Source organism: Pezoporus occidentalis, unplaced genomic scaffold, assembly GCF_034315485.1.
Source record: "Pezoporus occidentalis ecotype Australia unplaced genomic scaffold, CSIRO_AGI_Poc_V1 ctg314, whole genome shotgun sequence".
Lineage (NCBI taxonomy): Eukaryota > Metazoa > Chordata > Aves > Psittaciformes > Psittacidae > Pezoporus > Pezoporus occidentalis.
This window is the reverse complement of record NW_026915095.1, coordinates 133,408-151,825: the sequence shown is the minus strand read 5'-3', so window position 1 is coordinate 151,825 and position 18,418 is coordinate 133,408. Positions and strand designations below refer to the sequence as shown.

Here is an 18,418-nt window from a genome sequence, read left to right as displayed (position 1 = left end):
CCTTTTCTGACCTCATGGGGTGTTTCAGGCTTTACACCCCAAGACACAAAGGCTCCAGCTCTTCCCATACCCAACGCAGCTACCGATGCCGGTGATTCACGAATCCCTTCTTTATTCCAGACATTTCCATAACTTTCCCAACCTTTCCAGAGGCAAAACGCGGCCGGTAATTGTGTTCATGCAAATTCGAGCCAATTAAACCGAGATAGAGGAAGGCGAGACGGACTTTCCACCGAGTGAAACCTGTTTGCGTTTCATCAGGGCAGTAATTACAGGTTAACAACGGGGGTGATTGCGCGGCCGCTGCTCGGGTGCACGTTTGGCTCCTGGCAGGTTGGGTTTCCTCCTTTTTTAAAGGCTTTTCTTCGTTTTCATGCTAAAAGCAAAGCCACGGGACTTCCTCTGCCTGCCCTGTGCGAGGGGGCTCCATCCCGCCTGGAAACGGGAAGGGGATGGAAGAAGGATCCAACCCCGCTTAGGGGCAGGCAGGGAAATTCGGGGCTGGTTTTGGCAGGAATGCTGAAATCCTCGCGGGAGTGAGGAAGGGGGTAATTGCTCTGCAGAACCTCTGGAGCCTCGCAGAGCCCCAAAGGGAGGCAGAACCTCACCGACGCATCCGTAAAACTCCGCATACAGGGAACAAGCCGCAACAGGCTCCAGCCGCCCAGGCTACAGCCGCCCGCTGCGCCTGGCTCCGCTCGGGATGGAGCACAAGGAGGAACGTGTTCTCCCCACACGTTTTCCTCGATTTTTTTTTCTCTTCCCCTTTGGCATCCCCATGTAACCCTGGCGAAGAATCGCCCGGTGGAGCTCGTGGAGAGGTTGGTGCAAAGTGGGTGCAGGAACGGGGTGAGGTCTTTGCTTGGCTTCGCTTGGATGGTTGGGTGCTCCTGCGGCGTGAAAGCAAAGCCAAGGTGGGGATGTCCAGTGGTGCAAGAGTAAAGCCAAGATGGGGATGTCCAGTGGTGCAAGAGCAAATCCAAGGTGGGGATGTTCAATGGTGCAAAAGCAAAGCCAAGGTGGACATGTCCAGTGGTGCAAAAGCAAAGGCAATGTGGAGATGCTCTCCTGGTGCAAGAGCAAGGCCAAGCTGAGGAGGATCCCATAGTGCAAGTGCAAAACCCAAGGCTGGGAGGTTCCTCCAATGCAAAAATCAAGTTGAGGTGGGCTTGCTCCTGCAGTGCAAGGGCCAAATCAAGGTGGGGATGTTTCTGTGGTGCAAAACTAAGCTAGAGATGGGGCACAAGCAAAACCCAGGCGGGGGTGTTTCCCCCATAGAAAAGCAAACCCGGAAAGGTCCCACACCAGCTCTGTGGTCCCTCTGCACCCCCAACCCTGCACAAATTCCCCCGAGCATCCACATTTCCACACAGGGACTCATCCCATGTGCCCGTTTTCCCTCATCCCGCCTGCTTTGGAAGGGGGACAAAGGAACCCAACCCGCTGCAGAGCCCAAAACGCCGGCGCAGCAGCAAGCTGGGACAAGCAGAGCCCAGACAGGAGGTGGCTGCCCAGAAAATGCACCCTGGAGAGGTAAAACCCTCTTGGATTATGCAAACCTTCAGACGCCGCCTTTGCCACCGAACGCCCTTCCAAAGCCCACTCCCTCCTTGCCTGCAAGGAGCCGTTTTCCTTTTGATCAGCAAATAAAATAGAGTTAGTCAGGGTTTTTTTTGGTTTTCCTGCTTTTTGGTTTGTTCTTTTTTTTTTTTTTTTTCCACTCTCAGCACAGACCAAAAGGGGGATTTCAATCGTTTTCCTTTCTATTTCCACCTTTTCTGGGCTTTTCTCCACCCAGAATCACCGGGTCCTGGATCCGTGCTGATGCTGCTCGGCCAACAGCAGAGGATTTTGCAGGATATGGCCCTTTGGAGAGCACTTAAAGCAGGATTTGACCAAGGATTTGACCAAGCTTCAAAGTACCATCAGTTGGGATTGCCCCCCCTCCCCCCCGGGGGTTCACTGCTTTCTGCTTGGCTTCTCTAGTGTCTAATACGAGGTTGTGCCCTCTGCAGAGGACACTGGTGCCGTGTCTCCCCTTTTCCCAGCTGCCTCATTCAGGATAATTTAGTGGTTTTCTCCCTGAATTGGCCACGTTCAGGTCCATTTTGACAAGAGGATTAAGAAATAAGAGCTGGGAGAGGGGAGGGGGGACGGACCAGGAGCACCCCAGGGCGCTGTGGGGGTGCCATGGGCTGTGCGATGCTCGGTGCTGCGAGCAAGGACACGCAGGGCTGCGGATGCGCGGGCACAACGCTCCCCCTGTCGAAGGCGGGCTGGAAAACCGGGATCCATGCACGCTGCCGCAGAGCCAGGGCTGCCTCTTCCAGGCGGGGTAAAACAGGGATGGGGAGGGATGAGAGTCCCAGGGGAATGGGTGTCCTACAGCTGCCGTTTCTCCCCCCTTATCTCCAAGAAGAAGCCTCGTTGCCTGTTGAATCCATATTCCCCACGATGCTGGAGAGCAGCGTCTTGTTTCCTCCTTGGATTTATTTACCTGCAGCTCCCCAGGCTGTTGGAAGCGCCCTGGGCTAAGAGCTCCTTTCTCCCCGTGCAGCTATTTATAGACAAGGATATTTATAAACAAGCCAGGAATGCTTCAAACGGATCGAATATCCCATAAAAAAGAAGGAGATTTGCAAGGTGGCCACAGCCAGGCTGGAGAGGGGGCGGGGGGAAGCCCACCGAGGCCTGAAGCATCGTGGAGCATCCCCAAGCCATGGGGCATTGGGAGATGGGGGTTTGCTCCTTCCTTCCCCCCCATCCCCGGAATCCGGCTTTTCAGGCTGGAAAATGATGGTTTTCCACCCAAAAAATGCCCGTAATGGTCTCAGTGGGTCTTAGATATGGGTGTCCTTCTGCAGGGTGGCTATTGAAAGCAGAGGGGTGGCCACCAAAATGTCCCTTTATTTCATCTCCCCACCCCTAAAAGGGCAAATTTCATCCCAAATGACACCCCAGGAAGAGCAGGAAAAGGAGCACAAAATGGAAAATGGGGCAATTCTCAGGGATTTTGAGTCACTCGTGAACAGGGGGTGGAGGTGGGAAAGGGGTGCTTTGTCCTATCAGGAACGTCTGCCCAAGCTTGGTACCAACTGGATGGATGCAGATGGGTTTCTGCTTTGATTAACCCCCCTCAATTAAATCAGGTGCGCAAAATCCCACCTATCTCCCTAAAACGGGGCAAAACCCATGGCTATAGGGAAAACAATCGCCATGGGGGAGCATTGTGAGGAGCCTGGAGCCCCTCTTTGGATGGGCAGGAGCCATCTGAGGATTTCAGACCAGCAACCTCCTCCTCAAAAACCTCTCTTTTATTTTTCTCATCTCATTTTAATGTTATTAACGGGATATTTCCCCCAAAAGCAGCAGATTTTCAAGCGGAATGAGCCAACGCTGGTGTTCTCAAGGGGCAGATAAAGCAAGCGGTGGGGGAAGGAGCAGCGCCTGACCTTTCCAAAGACAATTAGAATCCTGACGGAAACGGTGGTTTAAGGAGAAGAATCCAAGCTTTGCATAGCAAAAAATCATCAAATCAGGGCTTTTGAATCCCAAGGAGGGTGTTTTTTTAGGAGCGACGCTGGTTTATGGGGAAATAAGTGGGATTCGGGCTGTGTTTGCACCTGATGATGGCAATTGGGCACAGCGAAAATCCCCCCAGTGGTTTTGGGGAGGTGATAACAGGTTTTAAGGGGGAAAAGGGAGGGGGGAATTGAATCCTTGTTGCTTCTTAGCCCCCCTCCTTCGCTATCCCTGCAGCCTTGCTGTGGTTTATAGAGCATCTCTGCGGTGCTCATTACCAGCGGCTCTGGTCTTTTGGACTATTTTAACTTTCTTTTTGATTTTATTGTTGGATTTTATGACCTTTTTTTTTTCTTTTTTTTTTTTTTTTCCTAGGTAATACCAAAAAAAAAAAAAAAAAAAGCACCTCCCGCAGCCCCTTTGCCTGGAGGGATCCGAGATAAAATACGGAACAATTTGTCAGTTACAACAGGAAATAAAAATGATCTATTAGAGGGACAGAGCCAACCTCCACCCCGCTCCCATCGGCAAAGCTTTCACCTCCTCTTGTCGCAAGGAGCAGAAATGCCGGCTCAAAAGCACAAGAAAGGCGGAGGAAAGATGCTTTGGGGTGGATCGTTGGGATTCGGGGTGATTTGTCCACGCTGGGCAATGGCAAGCTGGTTGCAATGGGGATTTCTAAGCGTGGAAAAAGAAGGTGAACAAGTGGAGCCGGCTCCTGAGAGGCTTCAAAGGAGGTGAAATGCAGGATCCCAAAATGTCCAGGAATTCTCTTTCCATTAATTTCAATAGAAACGGAATCGATTTCCATCGTTTTCAATAGAAAATGTAGATTATGGGGAGTAAAAATGCACCACAAGGGTCAAAACTGCTGTAACCAGAGCTGGACCTGCAGCCAAATGCTCTTAAATGTTCACCTTGAGGTTGGAAGTGGCCAGATTTGGGGTTTCTTCACCAAAAAGTGAGTCTTTCCCTGCAGGAAACAAAGCATCCATGTTAAAAAGTGAGGTGTAGGTAAAAAAAATGGTTGGAAAATGATAAGAAAAAGCTATTTTGCCATCGTCCTCTTGGTGTTTTTTAATCTTGGCATCTTTTTGGGAGCACTGCTGCAGGAGATGCTGGAGACGAGTTGGTGCAAGGAAAGAAGGTTGTTTTATTGGGGGATGAAAACGGAGCATCTCATTGTGGAGGAGGGAGGATCTCCCTGGAAAGCCCCGATCCCGGGGAATGGAGCTGGGAATCCTGCCCAAAACCCGTCTTGCCTCCTCCAGGCCTCACCCACGCCTTGGGATCACCCATAGGAGACGGTGGGTTGGGGGAAAGATGCCTCCCGAGGAGCTGCCGCATCCTGGTTTGGGCAAAACGGGATTAAATCCAAAGCTTCAGGAGGACTTGGGGTGTCTGAGCCCTCACCTCCCTGTCACACACCCCATGGGGCCTGGCTGGGGTGGAGGGGCTGCTCCAGGAGCATTTTGGCCAAGCAGCCATGAAGAAACTCTTCTCTGCTGTATTTTGGGCTGTTTCTAACCCAAATGGATCCTATTGGGTATTTGCTTGGGAAGGAGAGATGTGAATTTGGGGGTGGAGGTGGCTGCATCCCCCAGCATCCCAATCCTTAAACCCAGGGTGAAATCCTGCTGACAGTGCTTCACATCATCGTGTTCCTGTTGTTCCCTGTCTCCGTTTTCCCTGCAAAGCTGTGGGAAAAGGGAAATAAAGGCGGAATTCCTCGTTTTGGGAGCGCGGCGCGGACAAAGAACTGCAGCGCCCGCATGGAACAAAGCCCTGACAGGAGGCAGATGCCTCCCGAGGAGCTGCCGGTGCTAAATCACGGCCGTGCCGGTGCTTTTCCGGATCCCCGGAGCTGGAAGCACAAGGGGACATCTGGGAATGCCACGGCTCGGTGTCACCCCCCTGCAAAGCACCCCTTGGTGGTGGTGGTGGTGGGGTGGAGGGGGGCTCGTGGTGTCTCCCACCCCAGGGTGGGGTTTGGTCCCTGTCCCGCTATCACTGGGGATGGAGGGATTAATACAGGTGCTGGTGTCCAGGGCTGGCGTGTCCGGCCCCCCTTCCCAGCCCCTCTGCTGGCCAGTTCGGGTCACTGAACATGCAGGAAACCGGTTGGAAACTGGGATTGGGCAAATCCGTTGGGAGAAGGATGGGGCTGAGAGGCTCAAACCCATCAGGATAAGGATAGGGGGACTGGGAGGCTCAGCCTCATTGGGATAAGGGTGGGGGGGACAGGAAGGACAGGAAGGACAGGTGGAGAGGAAGGATGGAGAAGTAGATAGAAAGGACAGAGGGGTGGATAGGAAGGATAGACAGAAAAGATGGATAAATGGATGGAAAGAACAGACAGATGGCTGCGTGGGCTGGACGAATGGAGAGGATGGATGGAGGGAAGGAACAAGCAGACAGATGAAAAGGATAGAAGGACAGGAAGGATAAACAGGATAAATAGACAGGAAGGATAGACAGGAAGGATAGAAAGGATGGATGGATGGATGGGTGGATGGATGGATGGATGGATAGATAGATAGATAGAAAGGACAGATGGACAGGAAGGACAGATGGACAAAAGGATTTCTCTCCCCCTGGGCACCTCCTTGGACATCTCCTTCCACCTCAGCATCCCTCTCCTTCACCTTGGCCTCCACTGCTCCCATGCCAGCCTGGCTACAGCACCTCGACCCCTCACATGTCCCCGCTGCCCTTGTCCCCATCCCTGTCCCCATCCTGTCCACATTGTATCCCCATCCCCTTTCCTGTGCCCTATCCCCATCCCTGTCCCCATCCTGTCCACATTGTGTCCCCATCCCCTTTCCTGTGCCCTGTCCCCATCCCTGTTCCCATCCTTGTCCCCATCTTGTCCCCATTCTGTCCCCATCCCCGTGCTCATCCTGTCCCCATCCCCATCTCATTCCCCATCCCCGTCCCCATCCTATTGCCGCTGTGTCTCCATCATGTCCCCATCTCTGTCTTTATCCCCCTTATCCTGTCCCCATCCCCATCTCACTCCCCATCCCCAACTTGTCCCCGCTGTGTCCCTATCCAGGTTTCATTCCCCATCCTCATCCTGTCCCCATCCATCCTGTCCCCATCCCTGTCCCTTGGCCTGGCACTCACTAACTGCCTCTCCCCCCCCCGGCAGCCCTTCTCCTGCCTTCGCCTGTTTCATTCTCTGCTCGGGTTTCGCGGCGCGGCGCCTGCATACAAATGACACCTTTTCCCCCCAAACGGAGGAGCGGAGAGGGGGGTTTTTTGGCTGTTGCCATGGAAACCTTCCCTCGGCTGCTCTTCAACTTCCCGAGCATCCCTGGCCAACGTGGCGGCCGTTCAGCCGGAAAGTGGTCCCCGTGGTCCCCCCGTAAGGACTCGCAGGGGACAAGACGAGGACGGGCGATGCACAGGGTGATGGGCAGGGACCAGGGTCCCCAACGACCTTGGGTGCCCCTCACACTGCGGGTATAGAAATGGGGTTCAGGGTGGAGCAGATCCCCGCAGCACCCCTGCAGGATGAACCCCTTCCCCACAAGGAAGGCTGTGGGCAACGCTCCCTGTTTCACCTGCTTTTAACCCCAAAATAGGTCTCTCCGGCCATTTTGCAGCTCTGCTGTAACATAACCTGCCTGTGTTACCCAAATTCCTAATGTTTGGCACCATAAAAGCAGCCACAGAGCCGGTGGTGCCAGGGGAAGCTTCGGTTTTATGGGGTTGGGGCAGCACCTCATGACCTCGATGTTATCAGGGGTTTAGGGACCTACTTCCAAGCCCCAAATCCAGCTCCCAACCCCGACGTAGCTTTAAGGAGCCATTCCCAGCCCCCAAATCCAGCTCCCGGTGGGCAAACCGGGAGGACTGGAGGGAGCCGGGGGTCCTCCCCTAGGTGTGCACATAGGGAAACTGAAGCCAGGGAGGGCAGGAGGTGCTGGAGGGGCTGCAGGTCTCCCTATGGAAGAGCTGGTGGCTGAGTACGCGTCCCCCCCTTTCCCCCTCTGCAGCCGCCCTGCCTCTGCCTGCCCCGGCATTGATTTAATGGGCTGTAATGGGAATAAAAATGAAGCCGTTTTAATGGGTTTCCTTCGCTTTTAAATATTCATTTTCCAGCCGCTTTGCCGGCTCCTTTTTCGCCTCCTTTTGTTGCCGGCGCTGGTGGAACGAATCCCATTTCCCACCGGCGGCTTCCACAGGCAGCACTGGGGTGGCCGCAGCACCCAGGACCCCACCGCTCCCCCTCCCAAAACACTCCCGTAATGGGGGGCAAAGCCTCTGCCATGGCTTTGGGGTATCCCAATTTGAACCAGGGGCTGGCGGGGGGGTGTCAAAGTGTGGCCCCACTGACCCAACCTCAGCCTTCCCCCCCCCCTTAATAACTTTTATCTTTTTTTCGGCTTTTTTCAACCAAATTTGGGAGATGGGGGGAGTAAAAACTGCAGAGTTCATCGATTTGGCTAAATTTGGGGGTAGAAGGTTGGGGATTAGGCAAAGAGCCAGAGTGAGCCCATAGGGAAGAGCCAGGCAAGCACAACCTTTATTAGACACCAGAGAACCCACTGCAGATGGGTGCTGGGGGGGGGGGGGGGGGCTGTTGCGCTATGCCTGGGGTCTCTGGGGGCTTGGGGGGTGGGAGGACGCTGGGGAGCCCCACCGAGCCTTCGGTCCCCCTTGGACTTCCCCCTTGGGGGGTGGCAGCCCCGGCTGGTCCCAAGGGTGTGGGGCGGGCGCGTCGCTGCGTTCCTGGGCGAGCCCGGAGGGGGGAGCAAGTGTCCCGAGAATGGGAATTGTTGGATCCTTCTGCCCCCTCCCCACCCACGGGACAGACCCCAGCCCAGGCTTGCAGGGACCTGGAGTCTTGGGTGCTATCACAGCACCCATGGGTGCCCCGGGTCCCACAGCGCATCCCATCCTGTGATGCAGCTCCATCCCTTGACCCGCTGCACTGGGATGTGGTTCTTCCCATGCTGGAATGCTGCACCCCACCCTACCCTGCTCTGTCTCATCCCAACCTGCATCACCCCATCCCATCCCGTGGCTTTCCATATGTCCCATCCCATCACCTATTTTCCCACTGCGTGGTCCACCACCCCACCCTACCTACAACCACCCCATTCCATTGCCCCAAACCCATCCCAAAACCCCACCACTTCATCCCACAACCTATTGCCCCATGCCATGAGCCACAACCCCAAACCACAAGACCCACCACTTCATCCTATGACCGACCACCCCCTCCTGTATCCCACCACCCCATCCCTGAGCTCATCAACCCCCATCTTCTCCCCACTCATCACGTTGCTTGGGATGAGGCTCCAGAGAGGAGATCACAAGAAGGAAAGAATACCCCGGTTGAGGTGGAAATCCCAAAGGAGAAGGGGAAAACGTGGGAATGGTGGGAGAAGAGGAAGCCCTTGGAGGCGGGCGCTGCTCCTCTGCAGTGCTGCTCGTGTCAGAGCTTCCCGAGGAGAACAAAGGAACAGCAGAAAATATTGGGAGAAAAGACTCGGGATTGATCCATGGCACCCCCCACAGCCAGGCTTTTGTTGCAGGTTCCTGAAGGGGGTGGGGGGGGGAGAGGTTTGTGCCTATAAATCACTGCTCCTCACTCAGCTGCTGTAATTGAGGGCCTTAATGAAGCTGCCCCGGTGTCAGCATCCTAATACCTGGCTGTGGGCAAGCCATGGCACCCAAAAGTGGGCTACTGGGATGTAGGCACCCAAAACTGGGGTGCTTGGGACATGGGCACCCTATGGCACCCAAACCCAGGGTACCCGGCTGTGGGCAAGCACCCAAAACCAGGTTACAATGGGCATTCTGTGGCACCCAAATGACACACTCACAAGGCCACACATATGTAAGCATGTGTTGGGGGGGGGGGGGGGGCTGTCCCCTAATTCCCACCTCCTCGGGGCTCTCCTGGCCTTGGGTGCACAGGATCCTGCAGGATCAGAGCAAGGAGCTGGGGCTGGGTTGACCCAGAAGCCAAAGAACCTTCTTAGGGTTGGTCCAGGGGGGGCTGTGACATCATTGGCTTAAGAGAACCCATGACATCACAGATGCAAGCAGTGATGTCACAGGTGCAAGCGGTGACATCACCTCTTCCATCCCAGTGGCTGCAGCTCTGGACCAGACACCTCGGTGAGGGGCATTTGCTGGCTGGGTGGCATTGGCAGAAGGGGAGAAGGGCTGATCTCCTCCTGGCTCTGCAGCACCATGGACCCACCAACCCATCACACATTCCCACATGCAGCAGGTAAAGACATGGCCCCAGGTCCAAGGTACTGTCCCCAGCCCAAGGCACATCCCTAGGGAGGAGATGCTGGAGAGCAGGAAAGGGGGAAAGCAACAGGAAGGGGTTTTGGATGACATGGAAAAGCCAAGCCTCTTCCTTTCAAACACCAAAACCCCTCCAGAAAGCAGCACCTCAGCACAACATTCTACGTGCCACTAGAGAATCCCCATGGGCTCAGTTGGGCTCTACCAACCCTAAAGCAAACCCCAAGTCCCCCATAAATCGTTGTCCTTTGCCTGTGGCGCATCCCATGGCTCCAGCATCCCGCCCGGACAGAGACGGTATCGCTAATCCTGCCGCGCTGTCGGAGTAAATCTCGCAGCTCTCCTGGCATCAGCGAGACCCCAATAAATATCTCCATTTCCTGCTGTCCTGCCGGGGAGATCTGATCAGCTTTTAAATGTCAAATGTAAAGGAAAGTTTGTCATAAAAGAGCATATAAAAAGGAAAAATAGAAAATAGGAAAAGGCCCCATGGAAGTGGAGGAGCCAGCGCGGAGTGCGAAGCATCCGCAGGTGCCGAGGGATGTTCGGATACCCCGTTCCCATCAGTGTGGGTTTGGAGGATGGGATCCCCAAACCCCTTACACCCCTAAATTACACCCCGTGTTCCGGATGAGAGGTGCTGGGGGCACAGTGGTAGGGTTAAGGGTGCTATTGCTCAGCGCCCAAAATCCCAGTGGGTAAATTGAGGTGCAGCATCACCGAGGAGGCCAAAAAATCCCTGGATCCCCCCCAAAACTCCCTTCTCCACCCCTGTTTTTTCTCACCCGCCGCCGATCCCCTTCCATTTAATGCCTCCCATGACGCCATCCCCATTTGGGCTCTTCTGAATCATCTCGTTTCATGGACTAATTAAGCAATAAGAGCCACCAGGGCCGGGATTTATGGAGCTGTATTTCACACGGAGGGGTGTGATGGCACCGCGGGGCCGCCAGCGCTTCCCCGTGGCCACCGCAGCACCCTCTGTGTGGGGCTGTGGCACCCAAGGGTCCCACTGACACCCAAGGGTCGTGGGAGCCACCCTACGGGTCCTGGTTCCCAACCCGGGGGTCCTGGTTGCCATCCTGGGGGTCCCGGCTGCCACCTTGGGGTTCTGGTTGCCAAGCCTGGGGTCCCGGTTGCCACCTTGGCATCCTGGCTGCCACCATAGAGGTCCTGATTGCCACTGTAGAGGTCCTGGTTGCCACCCCAGCGGTCCTGGTTGCCCCCACGGGAGTCCTGGCTGCCACTGTGCAGTTGTGGGTGCAATGGTGACCCCCATGATCCAGCTGTGGATGTGATGGAGCCCCCCATGATCCAGCTGTGGCTGTGATAAAGCCCCCCAGGATCCAGCTGCAGGTGTAAAACTGACCCCCAGGATCACTGGGATCCAGCTGTGCAGCCCCGATCCAGCTGTGTGGGGGGAACAGGTCCGGTGCTTACACTCAGGGGGGTGCACTGTTGTGCCCCCCGGGTCCTCCCCACCCTTCCACCACCGGCCCCGGCGGATTCCGTTGGGGCAGCTGGGCCCCATCCCGGTCCCATCCCGGTCGCCATCCCGGTCCCATCAACGGTCCCCATCCCGGTCCCATCCCGGTCTCATCCTGGTTCCCATCCCGGTCCCATCCCGGTCCCATCCAGGTCCCCATCCCGGTCCCACCCAGGTCCCATCCAGGTCCCTATCCCGGTCCCATCCAGGTCCCCATCCCGGTCCCATCCAGGTCCCCATCCCGGTCCCATCCCTGTGTTTCGGGGTCTCTTCGGGGCTGGTCCCGCTCCCTCCTCATTAGGATGCAGAGCGGGCGGCGACTGCGCCAGCGCCGGGATCGGGAGCGGAGACGGGGACCGGGAGCGGGGACAGGGATGGGGACGGGAACAGGGACCGGTAACCCCCACTCAGGGGCACCGGTTCCCCCTCGTCCTCTCCATCCCCACCCGCCCCATCCCCCTGAACCCCCTCGTGAGCCCCCCATATGCTCCACTGCTCCCCCCCATCCTCCCTACACCCCCTTTGCCCACCGGCGCACCCCACAGCAGCCACCCGGACCCCGGACCACCCCCCCCCGCCATTCACCCTCTTGTGTCCCCCTTGAAATTCCCCATCACCCCCCCTCCATCACCTCCTCATTCATCCCCCCCCTTTCAATCCTCAGCATCCCCCAATCCCCCCCCATTCCCCACTCCTCCCCCACACCCCCGTCGCATTCAACCCCCCCCCTTAAAGTGAGACCCCCCCAAACCCCCCGATCCCCCCCCCCCGCCCCGGAACCGCGGCCGCCGTCACGCCGCGGCGGCTTCGCACCCCCCGCTATTAATCGCAAGGTCAAAGCCATTACGGTGAGATTAAAACCATCAGAGCCCATGCGGGGGGGGGAGGAGGAGAAGGGGGGGGGGGGGCCCCCCCCCCGATGTTTTCCCCCCCCCCATCTCCGTGCACACAGAACATTGCTTTTTAATTTAAGCCGTTAAGGTCAGTGGCAGCGAACGGAGCCGCCGCTTCCATCAGGGAAGGAAAGGGAATAAAAAGTGGGGAAAGGAGGAAAAATAAAGGAGAAAGGGGAGGAAAGCGGGGGGGTGTCGAGGTTTAGGGGGGAGTTTAAGGGGGTAAAAAGGGGTTCGGGGGGATGGGGGCAGGTTGAGGGGTGCGGGTACGTGCCTTGCACATGTGCACACGCGTGTGTGGAGTGTAAAGCCTGTGCGTACAGCCTAAGCGCACACACAGAGGAACACAGGCGTGCTCACAGTCGTGTGCAAGCCCGTGCACATGCATGTGCACACGCATGCACACACATGCAGACGCATGCACACACACGCATCCCGATGTGCGTTCACACACATGCACACAGGCGTGTGCACAGACGTGCACCCCAGTGCACACACATGTACACACACATGTGCACACACGTACACACACATGCACACACACGCATCCCGATGTGCACACACACACATGCACACAGGCGTGCGCACAGACATGTGCACCCCTGTGCACACACATGTACACACATGTACACACACATGTGCACACACATGCACATAGGCGTGCGCACAGACATGTACACCCCTGTGCACACACATGTACACATACATGTGCACACACATGCACACAGGCGTGCCCACAGCCATGTGCACCCCCGTGCACACATATGTACACACGCATGCGCACACACATGCACACACGCACCCCCATGTGCACGCACGCACATGCACACAGGCGTGCTCACAGCCATGTGCCCCCCTGTGCACACACATGTACACACATGTACACACACATGTGCACACACATGCACACAGGCGTGCTCACAGCCATGTGCCCCCCTGTGCATACACATGTACACACATGTACACACACATGTACACACACATGTGCACACACATGCACACAGGCGTGCTCGCATCCATGTGGGTGCACACACAGCCATTCACATACCCTCACATCCATGTGCACATGCGCCCCTCGGTCCCTTCCCCCCCCCCCTTCAGCCCCGTCTCCTCGTTATTGATTTTCCTGTAATGAAAGTTAATTATCGCGATGATTTAATTAATGGGGGCTCCCGCATTAGGGCTGCTCGTAAATCCAGTGCCTGACAGCGCGGCCCCGCACCCACCCGGTCACAGCGCCCCCCCCCCACCCCGTGGGCAAGGGGAGGTTCCCCGGGGCTCCAGCACCCATCGGGGGTCCCCCCAGCACCCTGGGGTGAGACACGGTGCCCCCCTCAGCTTCACACGCATGCTTCTTGCACACGTATGTGCAGACACTCAGCCACCGCACATGCCACCGTGCACACGTCTGTGCAACGCGTGCACACACGTGGGAATGCACACGCGTCACAGGGACACACGTGGACACACATGTGCACACACACTGACAGGCATATACGCACACGAGCACGCACATGCGTACACACATGTACACAACATAAACATATGTGCGCACACATGTGTAGACACCCTTTCGCACACATGAGCACACACATGGACACACACGTGCACATACATGTGTACACACATGCACACACACGTACAGGCATATACACACACTAGCACACACACGTGCACACACATGTGCACACACCATAAACGTGTGTGCACACGGGTGCACACACACACGTAGACACACGTGCTCACACATGAGCACACACATGTGCACACATGCACACACATGGCACACATGGACACACATGTGCCCACACACGTACAGGCATATACACCCACTAGCACACAGGTGTACACACACGTGCACACACTATAAACACGTGTGCGCACACGTGTGCACGCACACATGCAGACGCCCTTGCTCACACATGAGCACACACATGTACACACATGCACACACATGCGCACACATGCGCACGCATGCGCACACATACAGGCATATACACCCACTAGCACGCACACGCATGTGCACACAACATAGACACACATGTACACACATGCACACATAGACACACATGTACGCACATGCACACACACGTGTACACACAGTTGCTCACACATGAACACGCACACGCATACACACATGTACATACAACATAAACACGCATGCACACACGTGTGCATGCACACATGCAGACACACTTGCTCACACATGAGCGCACACACTTGTACACACACGTACATACAACATAAACACGTGTGCATGCACACATGTAGACACTTGCTCACACATGAGCGCACACACGTGTACACACACGTACATATAACATAAACACGTGTGCACACACACGTAGACACACTTGATCACACATGAGCACACACACGTGTACACACGTACATACAACATAAACACGTGTGCATGCACACATGTAGACACACTTGCTTACACATGAGCGCACACACGTGTACACACACGTACATATAACATAAACACGTGTCCACTCACACATGTAGACACACTTGCTCACACATGGGCGCACACACGTGTACACACATGTACATATAACATAAACACGTGTGCACACACACATGTAGGCACTCACACATGACCACACACACGTGTACACACATGTACATATAACATAAACACGTATGCACACACACATGCAGACACACTTGCTCACACATGGGCGCACACACGTGGACACACATGTACATACATACACACACATATACATACATGCACACACATATACATACATGCACACACATATACATACATGTACACACGTACCCCTCCAATAGAGCCCGCAGAGCCGGTGAGTGCCTCTCCGCCACCTCCCGTCCGACAGGCGGCGCCCGCGCGCGCGGCGAGCGGGCTCGGTGATACTGGGCACAGGGCCGAGCCACCCCCCCCCATGGGGAGCCGGTTGGGGATGGGGCATCCCCTCAGACACTGCTTTGGGGTGAGCGGGGCCGGGCCTGGTTTGGGGTGAGCCCCCCGGCTTTGGGTGATAACCCCGTGTTCTGAGGTGACCTGAGCCTATTTTGGGGTGCACCCCCCCCATTTTGGGGGACTAGCCGCTGTTTTGGGGTAATAACCCCTTGTTTTGGGGTGTTCTTGTTTTCTGGAGTGTGTCCCCCCCGTTTTGGGGTGAGAACCTCCTGTTTTGGGGTGTTTTTCTTTTCTGGAGTGTGTCCCCCCCGTTTTGGGGTGAGAACCCCCTGTTTTGGGGTGTTCTTATTTTCTGGAGTGTGTCCCCCCCGTTTTGGGGTGAGAACCCCCTGTTTTAGGGTGTTCTTCTTTTCTGGAGTGTATCCCCCCCGTTTTGGGGTGAGAACCCCCTGTTTTAGTCTTCCCACGTTTTGGTTGAAACCCCCGTTTTGGGGTGATCTTCTTTTCTGGAGTGCCTCCCTCTGTTCTGGAGTGTCCCCCCCTGTTTTGGGGTGAACACCCCCTGTTTGGGGTACCCCCTCCTTTGGGATGACCACCCCCTGTTTTAACCTCCCCCCTGTTTTGCGGGGCCATTCCCTCACTCTACCCCAAATCCCTGTACCCCAAAGTGGTGGCGCTGAGCCAGGAGCTGTCACTTGGGTGACCAAGGCATGTCCTGCCCCGCATGGTTCCTGTCCCGCGGGTCCCCCATGTCCCCTGCCTGTCCCCGGCACCCATGAGGCCAGGTCCCGTGTACCCCATGCCTGTGTCTCTTCCAGCCGTCCCCTCCGCGCCCGTGTCCCTCCGTCCCTCGCCATGTCCGCCTGTGTAAAGTTCCTCTGCACTCCTGCACTAGTGAGTAGTGACAAACCCTCCTTCCCTCTCCCTTCTTTGGGGGATAGGGGGGTGGGTGATATATGACCCCCTTACAGACAGGGGCTGAGGTTTGGGGACACTTCTTGCTGCTTTAGGGCCACCCTGGAAGGTGAACAGAGCTGCACTCTGGTTAAAGATCATTTGTCATCGCTCCAGGGTTAATTACCCCCGTGGAGGGGGATGCGGTGCTGGGAGTTTAAGCCCCTTTGGGTGCTGGCCCCATTGTCACACAGGACCCATCCACCCACTGTGGTGGTGGGTGCCAGTTCAGGCTCTCCCGTCTGGGTGCTGCTGGCTCATGGGGCTGAGCATATTTGGGGGGGGGACACACACACCAGAGGTGACAGCGGTAGCCTCAGGGGACTCTTGGGTGCTGGAGAGGATGGGGTGGGATGTCCCACCCCAGTCTGAGGCTGAATGTCCCTTGCAGGTGAGGAGGAGCCCACGGGTGCTGTGCCAGCCCCTCTCTGCCTCTGTGCTGAGCATCCCTGAAGCCCAGACGGAGCAGGTAACGTGGTCAGCTTGGACTGGGGCACAGTGGGGAGCCACAGGGGTGTTGAGCACCGGCCTTGAGAGGGGTGTGGGGAGGAAACTGAGGCTGGGGTGAGGTTAATCCCCCCCAGCCGCTTGCCAACCCTCCTGTCACATCCCCAGGCACCGGCGGGCACCCACCGGGCCATCCAGACGAGCGCAGCCCACCGGGACATCGACACGGCCGCCAAGTTCATCGGTGCCGGTGCTGCCACGGTGGGGGTGGCCGGTTCCGGTGCTGGCATCGGCACAGTCTTCGGCAGCCTCATCATTGGCTATGCCAGGTCGGTGGGGGGGGGGGCCACCGGGGTGGGAATGATGGGGGGCTTGGGGCTGGGTGTGCTCTGCTGAGCGGCCTCTCCTCTCCCCACAGGAACCCCTCGCTCAAACAGCAGCTCTTCTCCTATGCCATCTTGGGCTTCGCCCTCTCCGAGGCCATGGGGCTCTTCTGCCTCATGGTGGCTTTCCTTATCCTCTTTGCCATGTGATGGAGATGGTGACGGTGACAGTGACAGTGACGGTGACAGAGCCCCGCTGTGCCCGGTGCCCTGGCAGGGGAGACCCCCGACCCTGGCCTTGCCGCAGGTGGGAGGGGAATAAAGACGGTTTGATAACGGGACCCAGCTCCTTGTGTCTCTTTGGTGCCTCCTGTGTCACTTGGCCATGGTTGGCGTGGCGAGGTGGACGTGTCCTCGGAGGGCACACAAAGTGCCTGCAGCCACCCTGAACCCCAAGGGGACAGGGACATCACTGACGCCCAGGGACAGTGGGGAGCTGCTGGGGCTGGGGCCTGGGCTGCCACCTCCCCGTGTCCCTGCCCAGGGGCACCACCCGCCCCGGGGTTCGGGGTGTCCCGGTACCGGGGTGTCCCCGTCTCGCTGTCCCCGCTGCAAGGCGGGTCCCCTCTCTCGGAGGCGTGTTTAGCCCCGCCCCTTCGCGATGAAACCCCGCCCCTTTGCAGCGAGGCCCCGCCCCCGAAGCCCCCTCATTGGTCCGGCACTGTTACCTCCCCTCTGGTCTCGCGAGAGTCTCGCTCTGTGGGGAGGGGCGGTGAGGAGCGGGAGGGGGGGCCCCAGCGCGAAGAGGCAGGCAGCGGGGAGGCCCCGGCGGCGGCGCGGCCCGGCCCGGCGCTCCCTCAGGTAACCGGCGGGGCACCGGGCTCGGTGGGGCCGCCCCGGGACGTGGATGGCGGCGGTCAGTGGAACCCCCGGGGGCCGGTGGAGGAGCCCCCGGCCGGCCCTTCCCCCCCCGCCCTCGCCCCCCCCCAACTCTCCCCGAGTTTTGGTGAGGCGGCCGCTCTGCCTTGTTCTTCCCCTTCGTTGATTGACAGCGCCCTCCAGCCAATCGGCTCGCTGCCTGGCCTGGAGTGAGGGGTGCTGCAGCCAATAGCTGCTGAGGGGGGCGCCGCGATGGAGCAAGCCCCGCCCCGAGTGGGCGGGGCTGCTGGAGGCAGCGAGGGGCCCGGGCGGTGCCGGAGGGGGGGAACCGGAGGCCCCGGGGCGGGGGGGGGGAGAACGCGGAAAATGGGGGGCTTCCGGGGCTGGGGGTGGAGGTGTGGGGGGATCAGCGGGATATGGGGTGCTTGGGGTGTGGGGGGACAGGAGAGAAGGGGTCTGGTGAGGGTTTCTGTGGTGGGCGGCTTGGGGGGGGATATGAGAGGGCTGGAGGGGTGCAAATAAGGGGGGCATTGACTGGGGGGGGTCTTGTATGGAATTGTGGGGGTGAACCCTGCAGAGGTATTGGGGGTCTGTGGATGCGGGGGGGGACTTGAGGGGTGAGAGAGCTCTGGAAGATGACAGAGAACTGAGGGGGGGCTGTGGTGGTTGCAGATATGGGACACCCCTCGGTGTGCAGGTCCTGGGGGACCCGGAAGAGACCTGGGGTGTCCTGAAGGGGTGATAGATATGG

At 57.5% G+C, this 18,418-nt stretch overlaps 2 protein-coding genes across 4 annotated transcripts in view; both read left to right on the top strand.

The window, feature by feature from the left end:
* Positions 1–15,864: 15,864 nt before the first annotated feature.
* Positions 15,865–17,129, top strand: ATP5MC2 (ATP synthase membrane subunit c locus 2). 2 transcript variants are annotated; one of them, XM_062628365.1, is made up of 4 exons: positions 15,865–15,958; positions 16,410–16,487; positions 16,634–16,794; positions 16,884–17,129. In XM_062628365.1, the coding sequence occupies exons 1-4, from the start codon at positions 15,920–15,922 to the stop codon at positions 16,996–16,998; spliced, it is 393 nt and encodes a 130-aa protein (XP_062484349.1). In that variant the 5' UTR covers positions 15,865–15,919; the 3' UTR covers positions 16,999–17,129. The 2 variants fall into 2 exon arrangements, with proteins under 2 accessions (XP_062484349.1, XP_062484350.1); XM_062628366.1 differs by lacking the exon at positions 16,410–16,487 and having other exon boundaries at positions 15,868–15,958.
* Positions 17,130–17,555: 426 nt separating this feature from the next.
* ATF7 (activating transcription factor 7) overlaps positions 17,556–18,418 on the top strand; it is a 62,285-nt gene continuing 61,422 nt past the window's right edge. The window contains exon 1 of one of the 2 annotated variants that reach the window (XM_062628361.1): positions 17,556–17,649. The gene's annotated coding sequence lies outside the window, so the exon portion shown is untranslated. The remainder of the gene's footprint in view (positions 17,650–18,418) is intronic. The other variant, XM_062628363.1, reaches the window with a different exon arrangement.

Excerpts from the sequence above, each read along its gene's own strand:
- ATP5MC2 (XM_062628365.1), top strand. The coding sequence starts at position 15,920 with ATGTCCGCCTGTGTAAAGTTCCTCTGCACTCCTGCACTA. Across the intron at positions 16,488-16,633 it reads CTGAAGCCCAGACGGAGCAG|GCACCGGCGGGCACCCACCG; the intron begins GTAACGTGGTCA and ends TCACATCCCCAG. Across the intron at positions 16,795-16,883 it reads CTCATCATTGGCTATGCCAG|GAACCCCTCGCTCAAACAGC; the intron begins GTCGGTGGGGGG and ends CTCTCCCCACAG.